The sequence below is a fragment of the Pseudorca crassidens genome, chromosome 10, assembly GCF_039906515.1.
Source record: "Pseudorca crassidens isolate mPseCra1 chromosome 10, mPseCra1.hap1, whole genome shotgun sequence".
Lineage (NCBI taxonomy): Eukaryota > Metazoa > Chordata > Mammalia > Artiodactyla > Delphinidae > Pseudorca > Pseudorca crassidens.
In genome coordinates, this window is record NC_090305.1 from 65,124,599 (window position 1) to 65,145,373 (window position 20,775).

At 50.2% G+C, this 20,775-nt stretch overlaps 1 protein-coding gene across 4 annotated transcripts in view; it reads right to left on the reverse strand.

Moving 5' to 3' along the window:
* ZDHHC3 (zinc finger DHHC-type palmitoyltransferase 3) overlaps positions 1-20,775 on the reverse strand; it is a 59,227-nt gene that overhangs the window by 10,158 nt on the left and 28,294 nt on the right. For 3 of the 4 annotated variants that reach the window (XM_067754064.1, XM_067754066.1, XM_067754065.1), the window contains exons 4-6: positions 14,666-14,762; positions 13,931-14,012; positions 9,911-10,041 (exon numbers count right to left, since the gene is read on the reverse strand). In XM_067754064.1, the coding sequence (XP_067610165.1) occupies positions 9,911-10,041; positions 13,931-14,012; positions 14,666-14,762 (310 nt within the window). Of the gene's footprint in view, positions 1-5,778; positions 7,446-9,910; positions 10,042-13,930; positions 14,013-14,665; positions 14,763-20,775 lie in introns of those variants that run through there. The other variant, XM_067754067.1, reaches the window with a different exon arrangement.

Here is a 20,775-nt window from a genome sequence, read left to right on the forward strand (position 1 = left end):
AGGCAGAGAAAAGCTGCAGAGGGAAATGAAGCAAAAGAGCCCACAGGACAACACAGATGGAAAGATGTATCATGTTCTTATACTGGAAGAATTAATATTGTTAAAATGACCACACTACCCCAGACAATCTACAGATTCAACGGAATCCCTATCAAATCACTATCTGTCTCCTAGAGCAAAGGAAATAAAAGCAAAAATAAACAAGTGAGACCTAATTAACCTTAAACGCTTTTGCATACCAAAGGAAACCATCGACAAAACAAAGACGATCTACAGAATGGGAGAAAATATTTGCAAATTATATGACCAATGAAGGGTTAATATTCAAAATATATAAACAGCTCATACAACTCAATAGCAACAAACAAACAAACAAGCTGCTTAAAAAATGGGCAGAAGACCTGAATAAACAGATCTCCAAAGAGGACAGGCAGATGACCAACAGGCACGTGAAAATATGCTCAACATCACTAATCATCAGAGAAATGCAAATCAAAACTACAATATCACCTGTAAGACTGGCTATCATCGAAAACAATACAAATAACAAATGTTAACAAGGATGTGGAGAAAAGGGAACACTTGTGCACTGTTGGTGGGAATGTAAATTGGTGAAACCACTGTGGAAAACAGTATGGAGGTTTCTCAAAAAACTAAAAATATAACTACCATATGACCCACCAATTCCACTCCTGGATATATATCTGAAAGAAACAAAAACATTGATTCAAAAAGTTACCGCAGGGCTTCCCTGGTGGCGCAGTGGTTGAGAGTCTGCCTGCTGATGCAGGGGACACGGGTTCGTGCCCCGGTCTGGGAAGATCCCACATGCCGCGGAGCGGCTGGGCCTGTGAGCCATGGCCGCTGAGCCTGCGCGCCATGGCCGCTGAGCCTGCGCGTCCGGAGCCTGTGCTCCGCAACGGGAGAGGCCATAACAGTGAGAGGCCCGCGTACCGCAAAAAAAAAAAAAAAAAAAAAAAAGTTACCGCAAGGTTCAAAGCAGCGCTATTTACAATAGCCAAGACATAGAAGCAACCTAAATGTACGTCAACAGGTGAATGGATAAAGAAGATGTGGTATATATACACAATGGAATATTACTCAGCCATAAAAAAAGAACTTTTGCCATTTGCAACAACATGGATGGGTATTATGCTAAGTGAAATAAGTCAGACAGAGAAAGACAAATACTGTATGATATCACCTCTATGTGGAATCTAAAAAATACAAAAAACCAGTAAATATAACAAAAAAGAAGCAGACTCACAGATATAGAGAACAAATTAGTGGTTACCAGTGGGGAGAGGGAAAAGATGAGGGGTGATATAGGAGTAAGTTATTAAAGGTACAAACTGTTCTGTATAAAATAAGCTACAAGGATATATTGTACAACACTGGGAATATAGCCAATATTTTATAATAATTATAAATGGAGTATAACCTTTAAAAATTTTCAATCATATATTGTAACATATAATATTGTACATCAACCATACTTCAATCAAAAAAATTTAAAAAAAAATTTTTTTAATTAAAAAAAAAAAAGAGAGCCCACAGGATGATGATTTTCCCCTGTGGTGGCGTGTTCCCAGAAGAGCACTCTTGGTCTCTACTCAACCTCCTCAGCAAGCTCGTAAAAATGTTCCAGATGGAGCCTGGCCAGATGAACCTCCTCAGCAGTTAAGTAAACATCCAGGAGTGTCAGCTCTGGGTCTGAAGAGGAGAAAATATTCCAAACGAATCTGATGCATAAGAAAGGCTGAGGGTCTGGACCCTCAGGTTCAGGAGGAGCCAGTGGGGTTTCTTTTTCCTGGTAGGACGCAATTTTGAGTTCTGTGTGGATATAAAGGCGTCCTGAAGGCAGAGTTCTTAAGCTGGAGGTTTGCGGAGGCAGCAGTGATACCCACTTTAGGCTCATGCAGACAAGAATGGTTGATCCCTGGTAAGGGGGCAACAGCCTAAACCAGCACCTCTTGCAGGGAGTGTGTGACTTGGGCCTTTTGGGCCTGGTCTCCCTGGGTGACACATGAGCTGTGATCTATAAACAAACTCACGAATGCCCCAAAATGAATGTACCAGGACTACGGCTCCCCAGCAGGTAGAGACCCAGGCACATGCTCTGTAAGGACTCAGCTAAGGCCCACGGAGCAAGAGCAGGAGGTCCCCCTGCTCCCTGCATCTCAGACATAGAAAGTTGGAGGTGCTGCAGCTTATGCAAATGTGTCCTCCTCAGAGATGGCCAGACAACTCTCTCATCAGTGGTTTCACATCTTTTTAGTGCAGCCCACAATAGGAAATACGCTTCTGTTGCATATGAGCGCACGCGTGCACACCCGCCCCACTCCCCCCTGAAGTTTCATGAAACAATATGTATTTTACAAGGTGTAATGCATTATTTTTTATTTCTTTAAAAAAATTCTGTTGCAAACCAATACACTGATCTCAAACATCATGAACAGTTGTGTACATGGTCTGAAAGTACAGCTTCAACAGAGCTAACATTCCCTAAAGCCATACAATGTGCCAGACACCATCCTAACATTTACATTCATTTCTCTCTTTGAATCCTCACAGCAATTTTGTGATTTAGATTATCTCCCTGATTTTACAGACGAGAAAATTGAGGCTTAAGTAAATTACTGCCTAAGGTCACACAGGAAGGAAGTAGCTGAGCAGGGATTTGAACCAAAGACCAAGGCCAGGGCCCAAGGCCCCATCACCCCATGACCTCAGCTGCAGAAATTCAGGGCATCCTTTATGTCCATGTCAGAGCACGTTGTCTTCCCCCCGAAGGTTTTTGCAAACCCTATTCTGCAACACTTTTCATAATTCCTTGGATCGGCGTCATCAGCTCCCGTGTGCGCAGATGAGGGATCCCTGGGACTCACTCAGTTTTGCTAGGGTAATCACGAGGCTCAAGTCATTAACGATTTTTTCTTGAGAAAGCGGGGTGGGGGAATGAAGTCTTTGGTTTGGGAGAGTAGACTCGTCAGTGGCTTGTTTCTGTTTCACTGTGAATCCTTTATCCTTTGTTAGGTGATTCTCAGGCAAATATGTATTTAAAAGATACAAGAAAAAGCCACATGGGTGTTGAGGTCCACAGATGGAAACCAAAGGCCAGGACGTTCATGTGCGTGGCCGCGCCAGGCTCTAATCACTCACTGGCCACTGCTCCCACTGGGAGGACCCTGGCTTCACTCTGTCTCCTTTTGGGATGGTTCTTCCAGAAACCAGCTGGCCAGATAAGATGTGGAGAAAGATTGCTGGACAGACTAACAGTTTGGCTCTCCTTCTAACAAATACTTTCCTTGTTTTCTCAGCATTCATTGGCTGGGGAGGCCGCTGGTTATGAGGGAAGAGGGGCTCACAGTGGGCACAGCCCATCCAGCACCACACTGAGCCCCGCAGCACACAGGATCGCTTAATCAGCAGGCCTTTGGGCAACCCCTGCAAGCCCCAAGTGGATCCTCAGACTTGAACATGCGTCACCATCAACGGGAGGGCTGTGAAAATCCAGATCGCTGCTGCCCCACCCCCTCAGAGTTTCTGATTCAGCAGGTCTGGAATGGAGCCTGAGAATCTGCATCTCTAATAAGTCCCCAGGTGATGAGGATGTTGCTGGTCTGTGGACCACACTTTGAGGTGCACTGCCTCAGTACATCCTCAGCAAGAAGATTCGCAAGAGGGAATCCAGTAAAATCTTCTTCTCTTCACGTATCTTTGACAACTAAGGTCCCCTTTAAGGTTGGAACCCCTCACTTCTACTGGCTGGCTCACCCTGGAGGCATATGCACTACAAGTTTTCAAGTGAGAAAACCGTAAAACCCATTGGCCTAGTTGGGAGAGCCCAGCCCAGCCTCTCAAAGTCTGGGGTTTCTGTGTGATGCCAACCTCACATTAAGTGTTTAATAAACATTGTTTAACCTACCTCATCAGGAAGGTGGATTATTTATTTATCTATCTATTTATTTATTTATGGCTGTGTTGGGTCTTCATTTCTGTGTGAGGGCTTTCTCTAGTTGGGGCGAGCGGGGGCCACTCTTCATCGCGGTGTGTGGGCCTCTCACTGTCGCGGCCTCTCTTGTGGAGCACAGGCTCCAGACGCGCAGGCTCAGTAGTTGTGGCTCATGGGCCTAGTTGCTCTGCGGCATGTGGGATCTTCCCAGACCAGGGCTCGAACCCGTGTCCCCTGCATTGGCAGGCAGATTCTCAACCACTGCGCCAGGGAAGCCCCCAGGAAGTTGGATTTTAAAAGCTGGTAACTCAACATGTCTCACTTTGGGTTCTTCCAAGGAAAAAGTATTACAAAGATGAAATGGTATGATTAAAAGGAGACGTAGCACATACATTTCTACCCGAATCCACTTTGTGCATGACGTCACCAAGCCCATGCAAATATGCATAGATTTGTTTGCTCCTAAGCCTTTTGCATGGTCAGTCTGGTTGCTACGAACACAGAACACAAACAGGAAGTTGACAGGCAGGAAGGAGTCACCTAATCCAACTGGCCAAGTCACCTTCTTCTTTATTTTTCCTTTCCACTCCTCAGAGCCCACATTCTGAAAGACTGTGGCTACTACTGTCTCATTTTCCCATGCACACACCATTCAGTGCTGTCAGGATTCCTGTGCCAAAGCAAAAGGCTAGGGCTGCCTTTGTGTAGAGGTGTCCTCCTTCATCAGACGTCTGGGAATACTGAGGAGGGCTCAGGGATGCCTGTTTCTTCCTGTCACTATGCTGCAGAAGACAGCCACATTCCTTAGTCATTGTGCTCCTGGCAAAACGTTCTCCATCTCAACAAGATGAAATAGGAAGAACACAGAGGATTTTGAGCTATTCCTATGTTCTGAGTATAGCATTTCACTCTGGCTTGAGAACTGGGGAAAATTCGTTCTTTCAGCCAAAGGGCTCATAAAAACCCAGACAAAATCATACAGGATGTCGGAAGGAGACTCTCCCTCTGGGAAAGATATACGTGGTATGCTTAGGTATAAATGATGAGTTTCTATTTTTAGGATTTGAAAAAAATTCAATACATCTTCAGCACTATCTACTGTATTCCTTAGAAATTCCATGGGAGGAAGAACCAACTTGGGTCACTTAAAAAAATGCCCTTGAAGATGGGGTACTTTGAGGCATCCAAATACTTAAAAATATTCCCTGAGTCCTACTCTCTCTTCTGAAAGCACATGGGAAACAAATGCTATAAAGGAGATTTAAAAGCAGCATTAAAAAAAAAAGCCCAGATCACAGCCTTGACCATGGCGTAAATAGCACAGCAGAGGCAGGTCGAAGTTAATTGACTTAGGAAAGGTCACAGGGTTCCTTGGCTAAACATCCGAGGCATGGTGAAGAGCTCCTCAAAGCGATGTCCCAGGGCGTGTGTGGAAGCTTCCAGTGATTTCCTCTGGCTTGACTTTGCCTTCTGCTGGGTGGGCAGAAGAAAATGGGTCTCTCTCCCAGGCCCAACCCTAGAAGCAAACTCCACAGACCTGATGAGTTTTTCTGTAGCAACTGGGAGCCCACAACCATAAGAGAAGGGACGCAGGCAGCAGAAAGAGCCAGAGGAGAGAGGCCCGGTGGGGGCACCTTGTCCAAGACGGGGCTGTAAACGTCCTTTAGCGGCAACACAATAGAAACCTCATTCAAGAGAGGAAGCATGCATACATGTCCTTTAAAAGCAATGAAAGAAATGCCCAAACACAGCACACTCACGTTGACTGGATAATCGGCTCTCCCTGAGGGGTAACACTGTGAGAGATGGGAGCTCAGCCAGAACAGGTTTTGGAAAAATTTTATTGCGTTTTGTTTCCATGTGGAAGCACTGACAGAATTGAAAAGAGGCAGCATGTTCCACTTACTTTTCTGAAAGATCACATAGCTAGATGAAGTCTCTCCTCACCCAGGGCTGATTTAATAAACCTCACCCCAAACCCACCCCAAGCAAAAGATAAAAAAAGGTTTGTGGTGATCGCTTAAAAAAACAAATCCATGTTGAGATGGTATTCGGATTTGCGACCTCTGCATTTGATGCGTACTCCCTGTCCCTTCACCTCCCGCCACTGTCTTCAGGCCCTTCCTCCTTCAAATAAGACTCAACACACAAGTATGCAAATGGAAAGAAAAGCTAGTCAGTTTCAGCGCCACAGGCTTAGGTGTGTCTGCCGATTCCAGTGGATGGATGGCCATCTCTCAACTTTAAAATGTTTGGCTGTAATGTTGCCCTTGCATCACGGTCAGCCCACGCAGGATAATGGTCTCCCAGGTTAAAATACAGACAAGACATGGGTATGTGCACATTTATGGGTCTAAAATGTCAGAAAGTAAACCCACTGCAGGGATTTACAAAATGAGGAAGAAGGGGTTGACGGTGGAGCTGAGGCTGTTTCACTTGGCAGTAACACTGCTTAACCGACACCTCGCTAGGAGAGGGAGGGAGGTGGGGAGGTCAGAGAAGAAGCAAACGTTAATGAGGGAAATGTAGTTCGCCTGAAGCTGGGTCATTTTCTTCTTCCTTTGATTGTATAAGGCATTTTGAACTGGAAAAACTTCTTCACATTCTTCCAAATAATCAGAGTTGGAATATAACTGGTGATTCAGAATACAAATAAGACCCCTTTCATCTCCATCCCCCACCCCACAAGTCATTCTACACACCCAGAGCCCATAACGTACAAGGCAGGAAATTGATTTTGTGAGTTAGGAGGCGAATCGTGTTCACATGGGGGATGAGGCCACTGTGTCAAGGACCCTTTTAAGGGCTCCATCCCTGATCCTGGCCCTCTCAGGTCACAAGGAGTAAGCATCCATCTTCGGTGAGGTTTTAACTCCCATTTGGGCGCTCGCCACTGCCTCCTGGGCAGTGGGAGGTCATGGGCCCTCCTGGCTCTCCTATGCGTCCCAAACAGGTGTCCGGGCCGGTCCATCCACGCACAAGTGTCACGACTCAGTTAGTACAAGGGGGCATGGCCTGGAGACAGCGCCCTCCACATTAGTCATGCCAGACAGACAGCAGAGAGGAAACCAGAGATCAGAGAAGTGATTTTAAAAAGGAAAAAAGAAAAGCAGCTTCGGTCACCAAAAAAATAGAAAGGATGATCTTTTAAAAATAAAACATGGGGACATTTTTTTTTCTCTGCAATGTTCAGCCATTTTACTTGAGACATTAAAAAAAATGTTTTAGAGTAGTTGTTTTGCTTTTTCGGTTTAAACGTTCATGAGAACGGATTGGATGGTAGTGCTGGGATGTGGTTTGTGTCTGAGTGGCAATGCTGGTCAGGGGTCCTTCAGACCACATACTGGTACGGGTCTGCCTTCCCTTGGTCTGGCGTGGCAAAGGGGCTGGCCCAGCCTAGAGAAAAGGGGTGGCCAAAAACGGCTTTCATGTTCATCCATTTTGTTTTTTTAGCCCATCTTCTCTCTTCCTTTTTCAATTGTTCTATTCCCTGAAAACAAGAACAATCATACTTTCAGTCAAGCACTTTACTGCTGTGGTTTTGGGGGAGAGATATCCATTAGCTTGAGGTGAATCGAGTAAATGCTTCCTTATTTTAAAGCCACGAAGCTCATCTACATAGTACATTTTTCTTCTCTTTCTCTCATAAAAAGTGCTAAAGAAAAAAATCATAATTTTTTTTTTTGGGGGTGGGCATATAGGCACACATGTATAAGTCCCTCCAGGAAGGAAGGGACAAATGAGCAAAGTCAGCAGGCCCCTAAGCCACTGTTCCTAGTTGTGCAATCCAGTGTTTTGTTAAGTGAGTCCTTGCTGGGTCTGCAGAGGCGCTTCAGGCCTGGTTCTGAGCTGTGTGTGCGGGAGCACTGTGAAGGCTGGGGCGCAGGAAGCCTCAGCTGGTGGGGAGCTTGAGATCATGATAGCCAAGGACGGCCATTAATTTGGGAACGGTTCATGGTAAGTCTGAAGCTACTATGACCACTTTGCAGACAAAAAAAAGAACCAAGTCAAAGGACCAGCTCTGGTGCTGTTAGGCCCCCCAGCCTGGGAGGCCAAGGAGCGCCCTGCTTAGCAGGACTGGCGAGGCACAGTGGAGGAGGTGGAACAGGAGGGAGAGGTCACCACAGAGGAGGAAGGAGAGGGATTAGTATAGGTTAGAAGGGCCGCACGGACAGACCGCTCAGCCTCAGCCTCAGCCCCGGCAAAGGCCTTCCTGTGCTCCTTTGGGGAGAAGTGTGACCCAAGGCCACCTCAGCAGTTGTCACAGAGCCCGCACGACCCCCTGGCCAAGTCTCGCAAGAAAAATGTGGCCTGGGGGAGCAGGCTGATCCCTCCCTTTTCCCTTCTCCTGAAGGAGCTGGTCGGCGGGTGGGGCCGGAGGACAGGGGGGAAGCAGCCTGGCAGGAGCCTGGCCAGGGTCCTGTCTGCTGTGGTCTCTGTGAGGTAGAGGCGCAGGGGTGGAGCCTGAGGGGACAGCCCAGTCTGAGTCTGGGCAGTGGGAGGTCATGGGCCCTCCTGGCTCTCCTATGCATCCCAAACAGGTGTCCCGGTCAGACACCTAGGTTCACAGCCTAGGGCCCTGGGACAATAAAGGCCAAGGGCAAGATGCCCTTTCCCATGAGCTGCAGGCCCTTGGCTTCTTTCTCCTTTCCTTTCAATGTGACTCCCTTTAGGAGTACCCTTGAGGGGGAAGAACAACTAGGACCAGGGCCATGAGAGTTTTCCTTCTAGCTCCCCCAGACCATGGCTTGTGTGGCCTGGGGGGGTGTCCCAACAGCGGGTAGGGCCAGATAGTCACCTCTGGGTTCCCTGCAGGTCTTACGCAGAGAAGTTTGTCACATTTACTGCATGGATACACAGCTGGACCTACACCACTGGCTACTATTTTTACAGACACTCTTTTATAATGATATGAATGCTTATAAAAGAAAAAAGGTGCTGAGAGGCACCCAACCTTCTAAACCATGGGGAATTGCCGCAGATCCAAATGGTGGTGCCTTGGCAGCCGGCAGCATCGTCTTTCTCCACATGCTGAATTTCCACACCCACAGGAATGGGGCCTCAGCAGCAGCAGCAACAACTGAGTCTTCCTACGAGCCTCCATCTAAGGCTGACTACCCAATCGGCCGAAGTTCCCCCAGAGAACCCTAGACGATTGTTGAGAGCTGCTACCTGAAGGGGACTTTGGGAAGCCAGGAGGAACTCATGACCTCACCCCAGAGCTAAGGGCTGCCCTTCCTCCTGGGGCCCCTTACCCAGACCCCAAACCCAAACAGGGAAGAAATGCCCACATCACAGCCACGGACTGACCACCTGGAGGCTTCTGGACACCTTAGGAAGGTTGAGAGGTAGTGGCAGTGGCACCAGGGGTATGGGCTCCAGCTTGGCTGGGCCAGCAGCTTCAAAGCTCCCAGAGAAGGAGCTGTGAGCAGGGCGGAAGGTGGGGGCAGGTAGAAGGCAGCAGATGAGGACCAGAGCCGGGTCTTGCTGCCCACTGCTCTGGGGGCTCAAGCTGAGCTGTCTCCTGACTCCATCCTCAGGACCTGTTCGTGAAGGCACCTTCTCTGGGAAGCCGACCCTGTCTGTGCCACCTGGGTCAGGGTGGCCTTTGTCCACCACCTGTCTCCAAGCCTGTGGCCACTGGATGGGAAGGGCATCCCAGTGCCTAGCAGAATGCCCGACCCAGAGCCGTGTATAAGACAGAACCATCACGGGAAGGTGGAAGGGCTCGTAACAAAAGGGAACCCTTTGCCGAGGCTGCGGGGCCCCATTCCTGGTGTGATGTGAGTGCCAGTCCCAAGTGGGGAGGAAGAAGATCCCGAGTCACTGCAAATGGAGGAATGTGCCCTGCACACCCAGGGCCTGGCCGCTGGGCTCCCAGGTCTGGCCTGCAAGCAGCCCTCCCCCCACCCCAGCTGTGGAGGTAGATGGTGAGCAGGCTGCCCACTTGCTTACCGTCTCATCCGTGCAGATGGAGTGTACCTGGGTCCCAAACATGACTGATGTGAAAATGAGGAAGAGCAGCCCCTCGAAGCACAGGAGGATGAGGAGGATCACTGTGGTGGGTGGCGAGAAGGAGCTGCACTCTGAAAGAGAAGGGACACGTGGGGCTCAGGGCTGCCCCTCGCCACCCCCAGGGCTCCTCTCTGGCTTCGAGGCCATGGCAGGGGCCGTCCTCTCCCACACCTGGCTGCACCAGCTCTCCCTCAGGAAAGCCCTCCTCAGCAGGCTGGACCTTGCCGGCTTCCCCTCCCTCACACACACCACTCCCTGCTCTCCGTCCCTCTTCCCGGACAGCACGGGTGTCTGCATCCTGGTGCCAAGCACAGTACCCAGCACAGTCTGGAAGGACCAGAAGGACTCAGAGTTGAGGCACGAAGGCCTGATGACACCACAGGGAGACCCTCCTCTCCTCAGAGAGCAAAATGCAGGTTGCACAGGTGGAGGGGCCTCAGTCCAGGCCTGGTTTGGCCGTGGGTTTTCTGGGCATTCCTGTGCCTCTATCTGCTCACGGGTGAGAGGAAAAGCCAGGTCTGGAGGCTCACTCAGTGGCTGTGGGATCTACAGCTCGGCAGGGGGCAGTCTAAGTGCTGGGGCTTGGCCTGACCCAGTAAGCCCCATGGGGAAGGCCCGCTCTCGGGAGCGTCTGCGTCCCTGAGACAGTCAGTCCTGAAGCTGGGGAGCTGACAGAAGAGCCACCTGGCCCAGAGCAGACACTTTCACTCCCCTGGCCCCTACTACGACCTCATCCTGACCTGGGTGTGACCCGAGGCAAGTCCTTGTCCCTCTCCAGGCCTCTACTCCCTCCACTGTAGAGCAGTGAGATTTGACCAGATGTGTGGTTTTGTTTTAGGCAGCAGAATCCTTTGTCTGAGTAGTGTCTAAGTCAGAAACCCAGCCCACTGAAAAGCAGAGGTGCTGAGGGAGCTGGTGTGGGGTGAGCAGGCAGAGGACCCCTTCTCTGGCTCTTCACCATCAAGGCAGCTTCTCAGGAGAGCCCTGGACCACCTTGGGAGACAGGGGCCCCACTTGTGGCACTGGTCCAGGCCCCTTGGTTGGCACTCACTACCCAAGGACTCCTGCCCTTGCCAACAGCTGCCAGGCCTGTGACACCCGGGCCATGGCCCATGTTTCTGGCTCTTGCAGTGCTCTGGCCTGTTTTCCTGACAGAAGGGGTCTGGTCCTGCAGGGCAGAGCTGGGCTTCACTGGGCTTTGGGAATTCAGGGAGTAAGTGCCCCCTCCAAGCTGCCCTGCTAGCTCCCTCACAGGAATGTCAGGAGAGGAAAAGGACATAAATCTGGAATGAGCTTAGAGACACACCAGCACTGAATGGGTGGCAGGGTAAGAGCATCTTGTCTAAATGCCGTATCTCCCCACATCTTCCTCAGAACTTAACACCTCCACATGACTTCCCTTCTTGGTTCCTTGCTGGGCAGGGTATGGTTAGGATGGCCCAGCAGCCTGACGGGCTGGCCCTGGGTGGCCACAGCTGGGGCAGGTACCTGCCTGGTTTCTGGGCTGGTCAAGGTGGTGGGCAGGACAAGGCAGACAGGGTGGGCATGGATCCTGTACCAACTCCTGACTATGAACTCTCACTAACATCCCGACCTTCCCCTCTCTAGCTTGGGCTGGAACTGTGGCAGTCACGAAAATGGGGAGACATGGTGTTATGGACTAAATTGTAAACCACCCCCTGAAATTCACATGCCAAAGCCCTAACCCCCAAAGTGATATTATTTGGAGCCAGGGCCCTTGGGAGGTAATGAGGGTTGGAAGAGGTCATGAGGGTAGGGCCCTCGTGATAGGATTAGTTCTCTTATGAAAAGAGACACCAGAGAGCTTGCTTTTCTCTCTCTGCCATGTGAGGACACAAGAGGAGAGGGCCGTCTGCAAGCCAGGAAAAGGGTCCTCACCAGGAATGGAACTGGTTGGTACCGTGATCTTGGACTTTCCAGCCTCCCAGACTGTGAGGAATAAATGTTTTAGCCTCCCAGTCTATGGTATCTTGTTATGGCAGCCTGAGGTGACTAATACCCACGGGATTTCTCTTCCCCTAGATGAGGTCAAGCCAGGCAGAGATGGGGGCAGGACCGGGGAGATACACTAAGTCCCCTACATACAAACCTTCAAGTTGCGAACTTTCAAAGATGTGAACGTGTGTTTGCATGTCCAATTACGTTAGTTGGATTATGTTAGTTGGGTACCTAGGCTAACGTTGTTGGACTTTACGAACAAATTGGACTTACGAACGCACTCTCAGAATGGAACTTGTTCGTATATAGCGGACTTACTGTAGAAGGGGGGCAGATGCAAACTACAGAGGCAGGGAAAGCCTCAATATCTGGTTGGGAGCTAAAGATACTGTCCTTTTCACAGCCTCACAAGTTCTGGGGGAAATAATAGCAAGAAAAAGCCTAAGAAGTCAGTATGTGCAGGAAGAGCAAAACTCCTAAAAAATGATGAAATGAAGGGGGGAACCAATCAATGGAAAAAGAATGAAAATATGATGTTTCTGCTCAAGATGTGTCTCACAGATGTATGTGTGAAAGATGGAGCCCAGCAGGTGGCCTCTCTTAATTCCTCCAGTATCTGTAGTAGTCTTCCCCTTATCCTTGGTTTTGCTTTCTGCAGTTTCATTTACCTGTAGTCAACCTCAGTGCAAAAATATTAAACGGAAAATTCCAGAAATAAACAATCCATAGGTTTTAAAGTACAAACTGTTCTGAGTAGCGCGATGAAATCTCACGCCATCTTGCTCTGTTCACCCGGGACGTGAACCATCGCTTTGTCCAGCATATCCATGCTGCATATGCTACCTACTACCTCGGTTACCAAATCAACTACTGTGGTATCACAGTGCTTGTGTTCAAGTAACCCTTATTCTACTTAATAATGGCCCCAAAATGCAAGAGCAGTGATGCTGGCAATTCAGATACTTTCTTACTGTGCCTAATTTATAAATTAAACTTCATCATAGGTATGTATGTATAGGAAAAAACATGGTATATATAGGATTCTGTACTATCTGAGGTTTCAGGCATTCCACTGGGGGTCTTGGAACATATCCCCTACAGATAAGGTGGGACTACTGTACTAAAAATTGTTTTCTTATAACTTATTTTTATTCTTCTTTAAAAAAGTTTAAATTTTATTTATTTTTTCAGCATCTATATTTTTCCCTCAGGATTTATGCAATCTTGTGGTTGGAGTTCCTTCCTCAGCATTTGCATTTTTTTTTTTTTTTTTTTTGCGGTACGCGGGCCTCTCACTGTTGTGGCCTCTCCCGTTGCGGAGCACAGGCTCCAGATGCGCAGGCTCAGCAGCCATGGCTCACGGGCCCAGACCGGGGCACGAACCCGCGTCCCCTGCATCAGCAGGCGGACTCTCAACCACTGCGCCACCAGGGAAGCCCGCATTTGCACATTTAAATGAGATACTTCAAAAGCAGGAAGAATTTGTCTACAATCTTAACGTAAATTGGTGATTAAGCAGTTAAAAAAAACAACCATCACACACACACACACACACACACACACACACACACACAAGATTAACGAAAACCGTCCATGTCCTAGCCAGAAAGTTAAAAATGGATTTCTGCAAGGTTGGAATAAAATGACCTTCAATTAAAGCTCCTCACTTAAAGACATGGAAGCAAAAGCTCTCTCTGCAGGCACAGCTCCACTCCAGGGAATGCACCACCCTGCTGGGGGCCTGCATTTTCCCTGGGCTCACTCAGGCTAGAGGGTCTGTCCAACTCACTACATTACCTGTAGAACTGACTTTAAGGGGCTGCTTTTTTTCATGAAGAGATATTTGGGCCTCTGCTGTTTCTTCCCTGATAGGTCCATGGGCTTGCAGGAGATCTAATAAAATGAGGTTGGCCCCTGGCACCAAGACGGAAACAAAGAGCCCACCCTGCTTGGGTCATGCGCCCCCCTGCAGCAAGGAGGGAAGCCCTGGCACATACTCACTTGTCCAGTCTTCTTCAAAGCAATGCAGGAAGTGGAATCCCACCATGATGAGGGCGTGCAAGGAAATGAGAGCTATGTACATCTGAAACAGGAAAGCAGTGCAGACGCCATTGTTGTGAGAACCTTCTGGCCGTGAAGGCTCCCGGGACGGGGTGCTCGGAACCTCCCATTCAGGAACACTTAGGCTGAGGGCTGAGCAGGAGGGGGGCCAGAGAGGCACCTGGTGATTTCTCCACTGGTCCCCCGCCCCCAGCCCTGGGTCTGAGGTGAGCGGCCATTCACTGGTAGCGTGTGGGACAAGAACAGAAACAAGCACGTGTCACCAGGTGTGACCTGGGCTGCCCTGGGGGCTCCAGGCCGGCTGCTGCTCCTCACTTGAAAGGTCAGGGCGCTGACTGCCATTGGCCCCTCCAGCCCTCACATTCCGCCTACCTGCAGCTGAGGGAGGGTTGCCGCCTTCTTTAGCTACTTAGGTCGGACACCAGGCATAGAGGCCCAGAACACGGCCCTTGCTTATAGCTAATCAACTTGAGTCAATTTTCTAGATGCTCAAGTGAAGGGCACAGGAACGGGCACTTGTTGAACCAAGGAGAGCTCTGGCAGAAAGGCGGAGGTCTGCGTGGCCAGGCACTATTCTGAACAGCAGCAAAGAACACTGTGAGTGCTGACAATTCGAAGGAACAGAGCTCTCCATTGCTTCACAGAGGGTGGGGCAGAATTCGGAAGCTGACTTACTGTAAACAGGACGAAGTACTTCTGGTTGTTCTCGCCAACACAGTTATTGACCCAGGGACAGTGGTGGTCCATCTTCCGAATGCACCGCTTACAAACACTGAAAGAGCCGCAAGGCAGATCTTTAGGAGGGTCCTCACGGAGGCGGGAGGGTCGAGGGGACTCAAAACCCATGCTCCTGCACCACTCCTGGCAAGTGGCCTCTAGGGCGCCACCCAATGTTTTGCTGCATGTGTGTTGCAAGGGGCTTGGAAGGCAGGGCCAGGACCTCCAGGGTCACAATCATTCCAAACAAGGGGACAGTTATCCACCTCCAAGGCCCCTTATCTTGTTTCACATAAAAACAGGTTGGAACGACATGGCTGAGAAAGAGACTGCTCTTCTGAGGTAACAGTGGGCTGAAAATGTGGTTTACTGAGAGGACAGAAAGAAGCAGCACTTTCAAAAACTTGACAGGACGAGATGGGATACAGCTGCTCCTAATTTCCCCCCAAAGACCAAAAACCTGACCAGGGAACCTCCCAGGGTGCGGCTGATGAGAGAGAGCGCTAGAAGAGTTCAGAGTGGGGTCACGAGCAGTGCGTCACATGGCGGCAGGAAGTCCCCCTCTAAGGACCTTGCAGCTCTAAGATAATATCCACTTAGCCCAAAACAGCAGAAAAGTCATTTGAGCTTAAGTGTTGATCAGAAATCCCACTAATTTGCAAGTTACTAACTTGTTACTGGGATAATTTTTGGACTGAGACTGTTTGAAGCTTTGTTATTTGATAGCAAATACCTTCCCCACCCCTTTTTGGACCATACAAGTAAGAATCTGAAACAAGAGCATAAGGCTAATGGGACCTCAAAAGCAACTACTCCCAAAGCTCAAGTTCAGGAAGACCAATTTGCCAATAGATGGGCTCATTAAAAATTGTTTCTTGGGGCTTCCCTGGTGGTGCAGTGGTTGAGAGTCCACCTGCCGATGCAGGGGACACGGGTTTGTGCCCCGGTCCGGGAAGATCCCACATGCCGCGGAGCGGCTGGGCCCGTGAGCCATGGCCGCTGAGCCTGTGCTCCGCAACGGGAGAGGCCACAACAGTGAGAGGCCCGCGTACCGCAAAAAAAAAAAAAAAAAAAAAATTGTTTCATTCTCAATTCATTAAAATAGGCTCCCTAACATTTATCTTGGGGGCAGTATTTGTTCAAAACAGTTTGAAATACTATAAATACAAGCTTGGAAATAATAGAACTATATATATTTTTGACAGTCCCTTAGTTTACACCAGCTTTTCTTTCTAGTAGTTTCCATAACCAACTTTATCTCAGGTTCTTACTAAGGTGGACTATGGTGGGTGGACCCTGGGGGAAGGGTTGGCTCAGGGGCCTGCTGAAGAGAAGGCTGCCTCGTGCTCACACACAGTGCTCGCTGAGCTCTGGCTGACCCACAGAGAGGGCAGGGATGGCGCAGAAGGAGCTGTTCTGGGCATGGAGGCGAGCTGTTCCCAGACCGCAGACCGGGAAGCACAGACCACTCTGAAGGAGGGCTCACCTGCACCCCAAGGGGGAGGCGTGGGCTTTTCTAAGCATGGCATGAGCTCTGGTGGCAAGGCAGACCTGGGTCCCCCCCTGCCCCCCACAGGACGTGAGTACCATTATAAGAGAAAGTGAGAACAGATGCTGGCTCAGACGAGTGGTGGGGTCATTCTGGTCTCCACCCTTGTTCATCCCACAGCTTCAAGGGGTCATGATAACACAGGCATATGGGGAATGGGCACATTTCAGAGATGCTGAACCAGCTCCAGAAATCTCCTTGGGAGCCAGAAAGGCGGGGTAAGAAAAGGACGCATGAAAGGGGCATGGAGGTCAATAAAGAGAAAGCCAGGTACCAGCAACTCCATTACTTGATCAATCAATCTCTCTCTCTCTCTCTCTCTCTCTCTCTCTCTCTGTATGTTACCGATTTGAATGAATGAATGAAAGAACAGGTAACACTTGTTCCCAGTGTACAATCTTGAAAGTACAGACAAGTAGGCAGTAAAGCTCCCTGCATTCTGGGCCTCAGCCAACACATTCCCACCATGGAACCACCCCCGTAGCCCATGTCTTGTATGTCCTTCCTCAGCTCTGGGGTTTCTTAATCCCCTCCCTATCTGGGGAGCTCCTGAGGGTAACCACCTCCCTGCTCTGGACTCTTGAGCAGTTTTTCTTCCACTTGTACTTCTTTGTAAAAGGGGTTTCAGGTGGGTGCTCTGAGGCAGTGTTTGCTCAGCAGCAGAGAGGTGCCAAATGGCCTGACGTCCTCTGAAAGCTGTCTAAGAGATTAAGCAAATCTGTCCTTTGCTCTCCCCTCCCAGCCTCTCTGAAGAGGCCGGGTGTGAACCCTGGGAAGCTGGGTTTCACAATGGGCTAAGTTTCACTGGGCAGCCAAATTAGAACACTACTCATCCTTCTAGAAGTAGGCAGGAGTACAGCCCACTGAGAGCTGCAAAAGTTGTCCAGAGTGTTGGTCTCTGAGTTTCCTATTTGCAAAGACAGGAAATGCCAAGATGGCGCCTCTCCCTCCGGCTTACAGAGTTGTTCAGAAGCGGGCTCCTGGGGCAGGTGGTAGTGCACGTGGGTGGTGGAGGTCCATCCATGTATGTGGCTGGAGGCGCTGTTTAGAGGCTAACTGACCCACGGCTCACAAAACACCCAGCCTGAATGGCTCTGGGGCTGGGGCCTGGAGAGCACCAAGGGCAAGGCCTGGTCCCTCAGTGGGCCAAGTGAAGGGTGCTCCAGGCCCAGGGGGTGACTGCCCACACCTGCCTGGCTATTTCATCTCAGGCACCAGCCCTCAGGGGGAGGACGAAAAAATGTGAGCCTTCCACAACCCCTGACACCCCACTGGGAATCAAGCACCTCAGAGTCAGTCTTCTTCCCAGTCCCCACAGCACAGTGGGCTCACTGGTGTCCCCTCTCCAGACACAGCAGGGCAGCTCAAGCACAGCAACCAGGGAAGGCTCCCAGAGGGCCCTTTCTCCACTCTTGCCTCCTGGCGAAATCCACCTTCCCTGGGGCTCCTGCCTGCACTCCTCTCTTGTACCAACTCCAGTGTCTCCTGTGCGAGACGCTGTGGACACAGACATGTCCTAAGCATTCAATGGCAGCTGCTAAAAAGACCAAATGTCCTCAATGGAGGTATTTGGGGTGTTCCTACCTTCAGGGTTTCCCAGGCCCCTCCCGTTTTTTTTTGTTGGTTTGTTTTTTTAATTTATTTTTGGCTGTGCGCGGGCTTTCTCTAGTTGCGGCAAGTAGGGGCTATTCTTTGCTGCGGCGTGCGGGCTTCTCATTGCGGTGGCTTCTCTTGTTGCGGATCACAGACTCTAGGTGCGTGGGCTTCAGTAGTTGCGGCACGTGAGCCCTAGAGCATGCAGGCTTCAGTAGTTGTGGCACACAGGCTCAGTAGTTGTGGCTCGCGGGCTCTAGAGCACAGGGTCAGCAGTTGTGGCGCATGGGCTTAGCTGCTCCGCAGCATGTGGAATCTTCCCGGACCAGGGCTTGAACCCATGTCCCCTGCATTGGCAGGAGGATTCTTAAACACTGCACCACCAAGGAAGTCTCCCCCCCGGCCCCCGCCTTTTTAAATCCTGGTTTTACAAGAGGGAGGATGCTTCTCTCCTTTTCCTCCAGGTTCCCTACCATTTTCAGTCCCCAGAGCACTTCCTTCACAAGCTTGGAAGAGCCCAACAAGCTCACCGGATCGTGTGTATTCAGGTTCCCTGGGGCTCATGCTCCCTCTCCAGGGAGGTACAAGGAAGAGCCCTTCCTTGGCACTCAGCCCCCAAGGAGCAGGCTGAGGTCCTCTTGCCCACCCTAAGTGATGGCCCTGTGACTCTCCCTACAGCGGCACCCACCAAACTGTATCACGGCAGACAAGTGCATCTGCCCTACCTGGGCAGGAGGCCCCTGGGTCAGGGCCATGTCCCATCCACCACTACAGTCCACAGCCAAGCCTGGGGCCCCGCTTAGCAAGGGTTGGAGGAGTGAAGGCTCTGACACTATAGATGGGGAACTGGGCTCCACCACCTCAGGCTGGGATGCCACAATAGATGAAGAGAAAAAATCATAGCAAGGAGGTACCAAGGGGACCATGCTCCCCATATAGGTTTTCATCTCACACCTCATTCACTATGATTAAAATTATAAGCAAAAAAGGCATCTATAACATCCTGACCCCAGCTCAGACAATGTGGGGTAAGGCAGTACCCAAACAGGGTAAGGCCAGTGGAAAGAACACATCTCTCAGATCACCACTTTGGGCTCTGGGCAAAGAAACTTAGCTTCTCCAAACCACCCTCTGTAGAACTAGCCCTGCTCTCTCAGGGTTAGAGATGATGTGTGTAAAATGCTTTAAAACCAATGCTAGTGCAATATAAATTTATCAGTAACTGATAAACAAGCTGGCAGGGGCCCTAAGCAGTCCCCAACTGTCTCATCTCAGTGTGTGTGTGTTTGTTGGGGGGGGGGAGGGGTGTGAGGCTTTGCCAAGGTCAGAGGTCTCCACCGCCTGTGCAAGAAGAACCTAACACATAAGCCTAACACCTTGGCTGTCCCCGTTAGCATGACCCACCCACCCCAAGGATTTCCACAGGCTTCCATGATCCTCAACGCCAGGATGAAAGGAGCCTGCTTGGAAGGAAGACCCAGCCACGTATCACCAGGCTGGAAGGAACACCTACAGGTGCAAGATCAGGGAATATTTGTGGTACCCATCAGAGCTCAGGGAAAAGAGTTTTAAATTCCATGACACTACTGGGAGGAGAGGAAGCAAAGAGCTGGGCACAGACACATGCCCCTTCACCTGAGCAGGAAGACTGACACCAACTCTCTCGAGCAGGGCAGCAGGCCCCTTGGCTCACCCAGTCACAAACCCAGCTCTGTTTGGTGTGCTGGGGATTCTGCTTATCCAAAACCATGGGTCCCCAGGTGGCCTGGGCCACCACAAAGGAGCAGGTGTCAGCATATATTTCCTGACACAGGAACAGGCGATGCACAGGCATCCTCACTCAGGTTCATCTGAATCAGCAGCTCTTGTTTTGCTCAAGCTGATTTGTTTATTAGCACTCAAGAATACCTCCCTTGGATCATCCTGGGGAGAGAGGTGAGGAGGAGGCGGTGAGGAAAATGCCAGGCGGTGGAGGCTGCCAAGGGCTCAGGGACGAAAGAGAAAAGAACCACTGTGGTCACCCAAGTTCTTTCTATAAAGTTCACACTTCCCTGTTTCTGGTCCAGCCTATGTAAACCCAGCACATCCCCAACGCTCACACATTCCTCCATTAACAGATAGATATTCATACTTAATCCTCACAAGCTAAGGAGGAACAACTCATTTTACAAAGGAGAAAGCTGAGGCTCTGAGAGATGTGGTGCCTGGCCCACAGTCCCCAGTGTGGCAGGGACAGCGCTGCCTTTCCAATGCTGACCTCTCCAACTTCAAGGCAGGAGCCCGCTCCACCACACTGGAGGAATGTGCCCGGAGGAATCACATCACCCAGGGGATGAGAAGAGCTGGGTTCCCGAGCCTCGGGGTGGTAGGAAAAGGCTAGACTGATGCCTCCATCTCAGGCACAAGAAAGCATTGAATTAGTTTCTAATACAGATTTCAGAAACAAGATGACCCAGACACAGAAAACCCCACAGGAGATGGCAGTTCCCATGGTCCCTGCCCAAGCTCCTTGGCCCTCACCCTTGAGAAGTGGCAACTAGCTGGGGAGGTCTCCAGATCGCTCTCTCAGACAGACAGAAAAAGATACAGAAAAATATGCATATGGTTATAGCAAGTTACACAAGTCATGCCAAACTAGAGTTCTAGTGGAAAGAGCCCCAGACTCGGAGCCAGACACACCAGGAACCAATCCTGTCTCTCGTAGTCACCGGCTGTGTGACCCTGGAGCAGCCACTTAACCGCCTTGAGCCTTAATTCCTCATCTAGGGAGGGTCATGCCTATGGCAGAGCTATCTCTGGGGGTGAGCATGGGGATGACGATGAGACGGGGTGGGCTGAGGTGCCTGAGACACAGCAGGTATTGGGAGCTGACCATGGCATCTGGATGTTCAGACCGACTGCCCTCCTCCAAAAGGTGGGCAGTGCG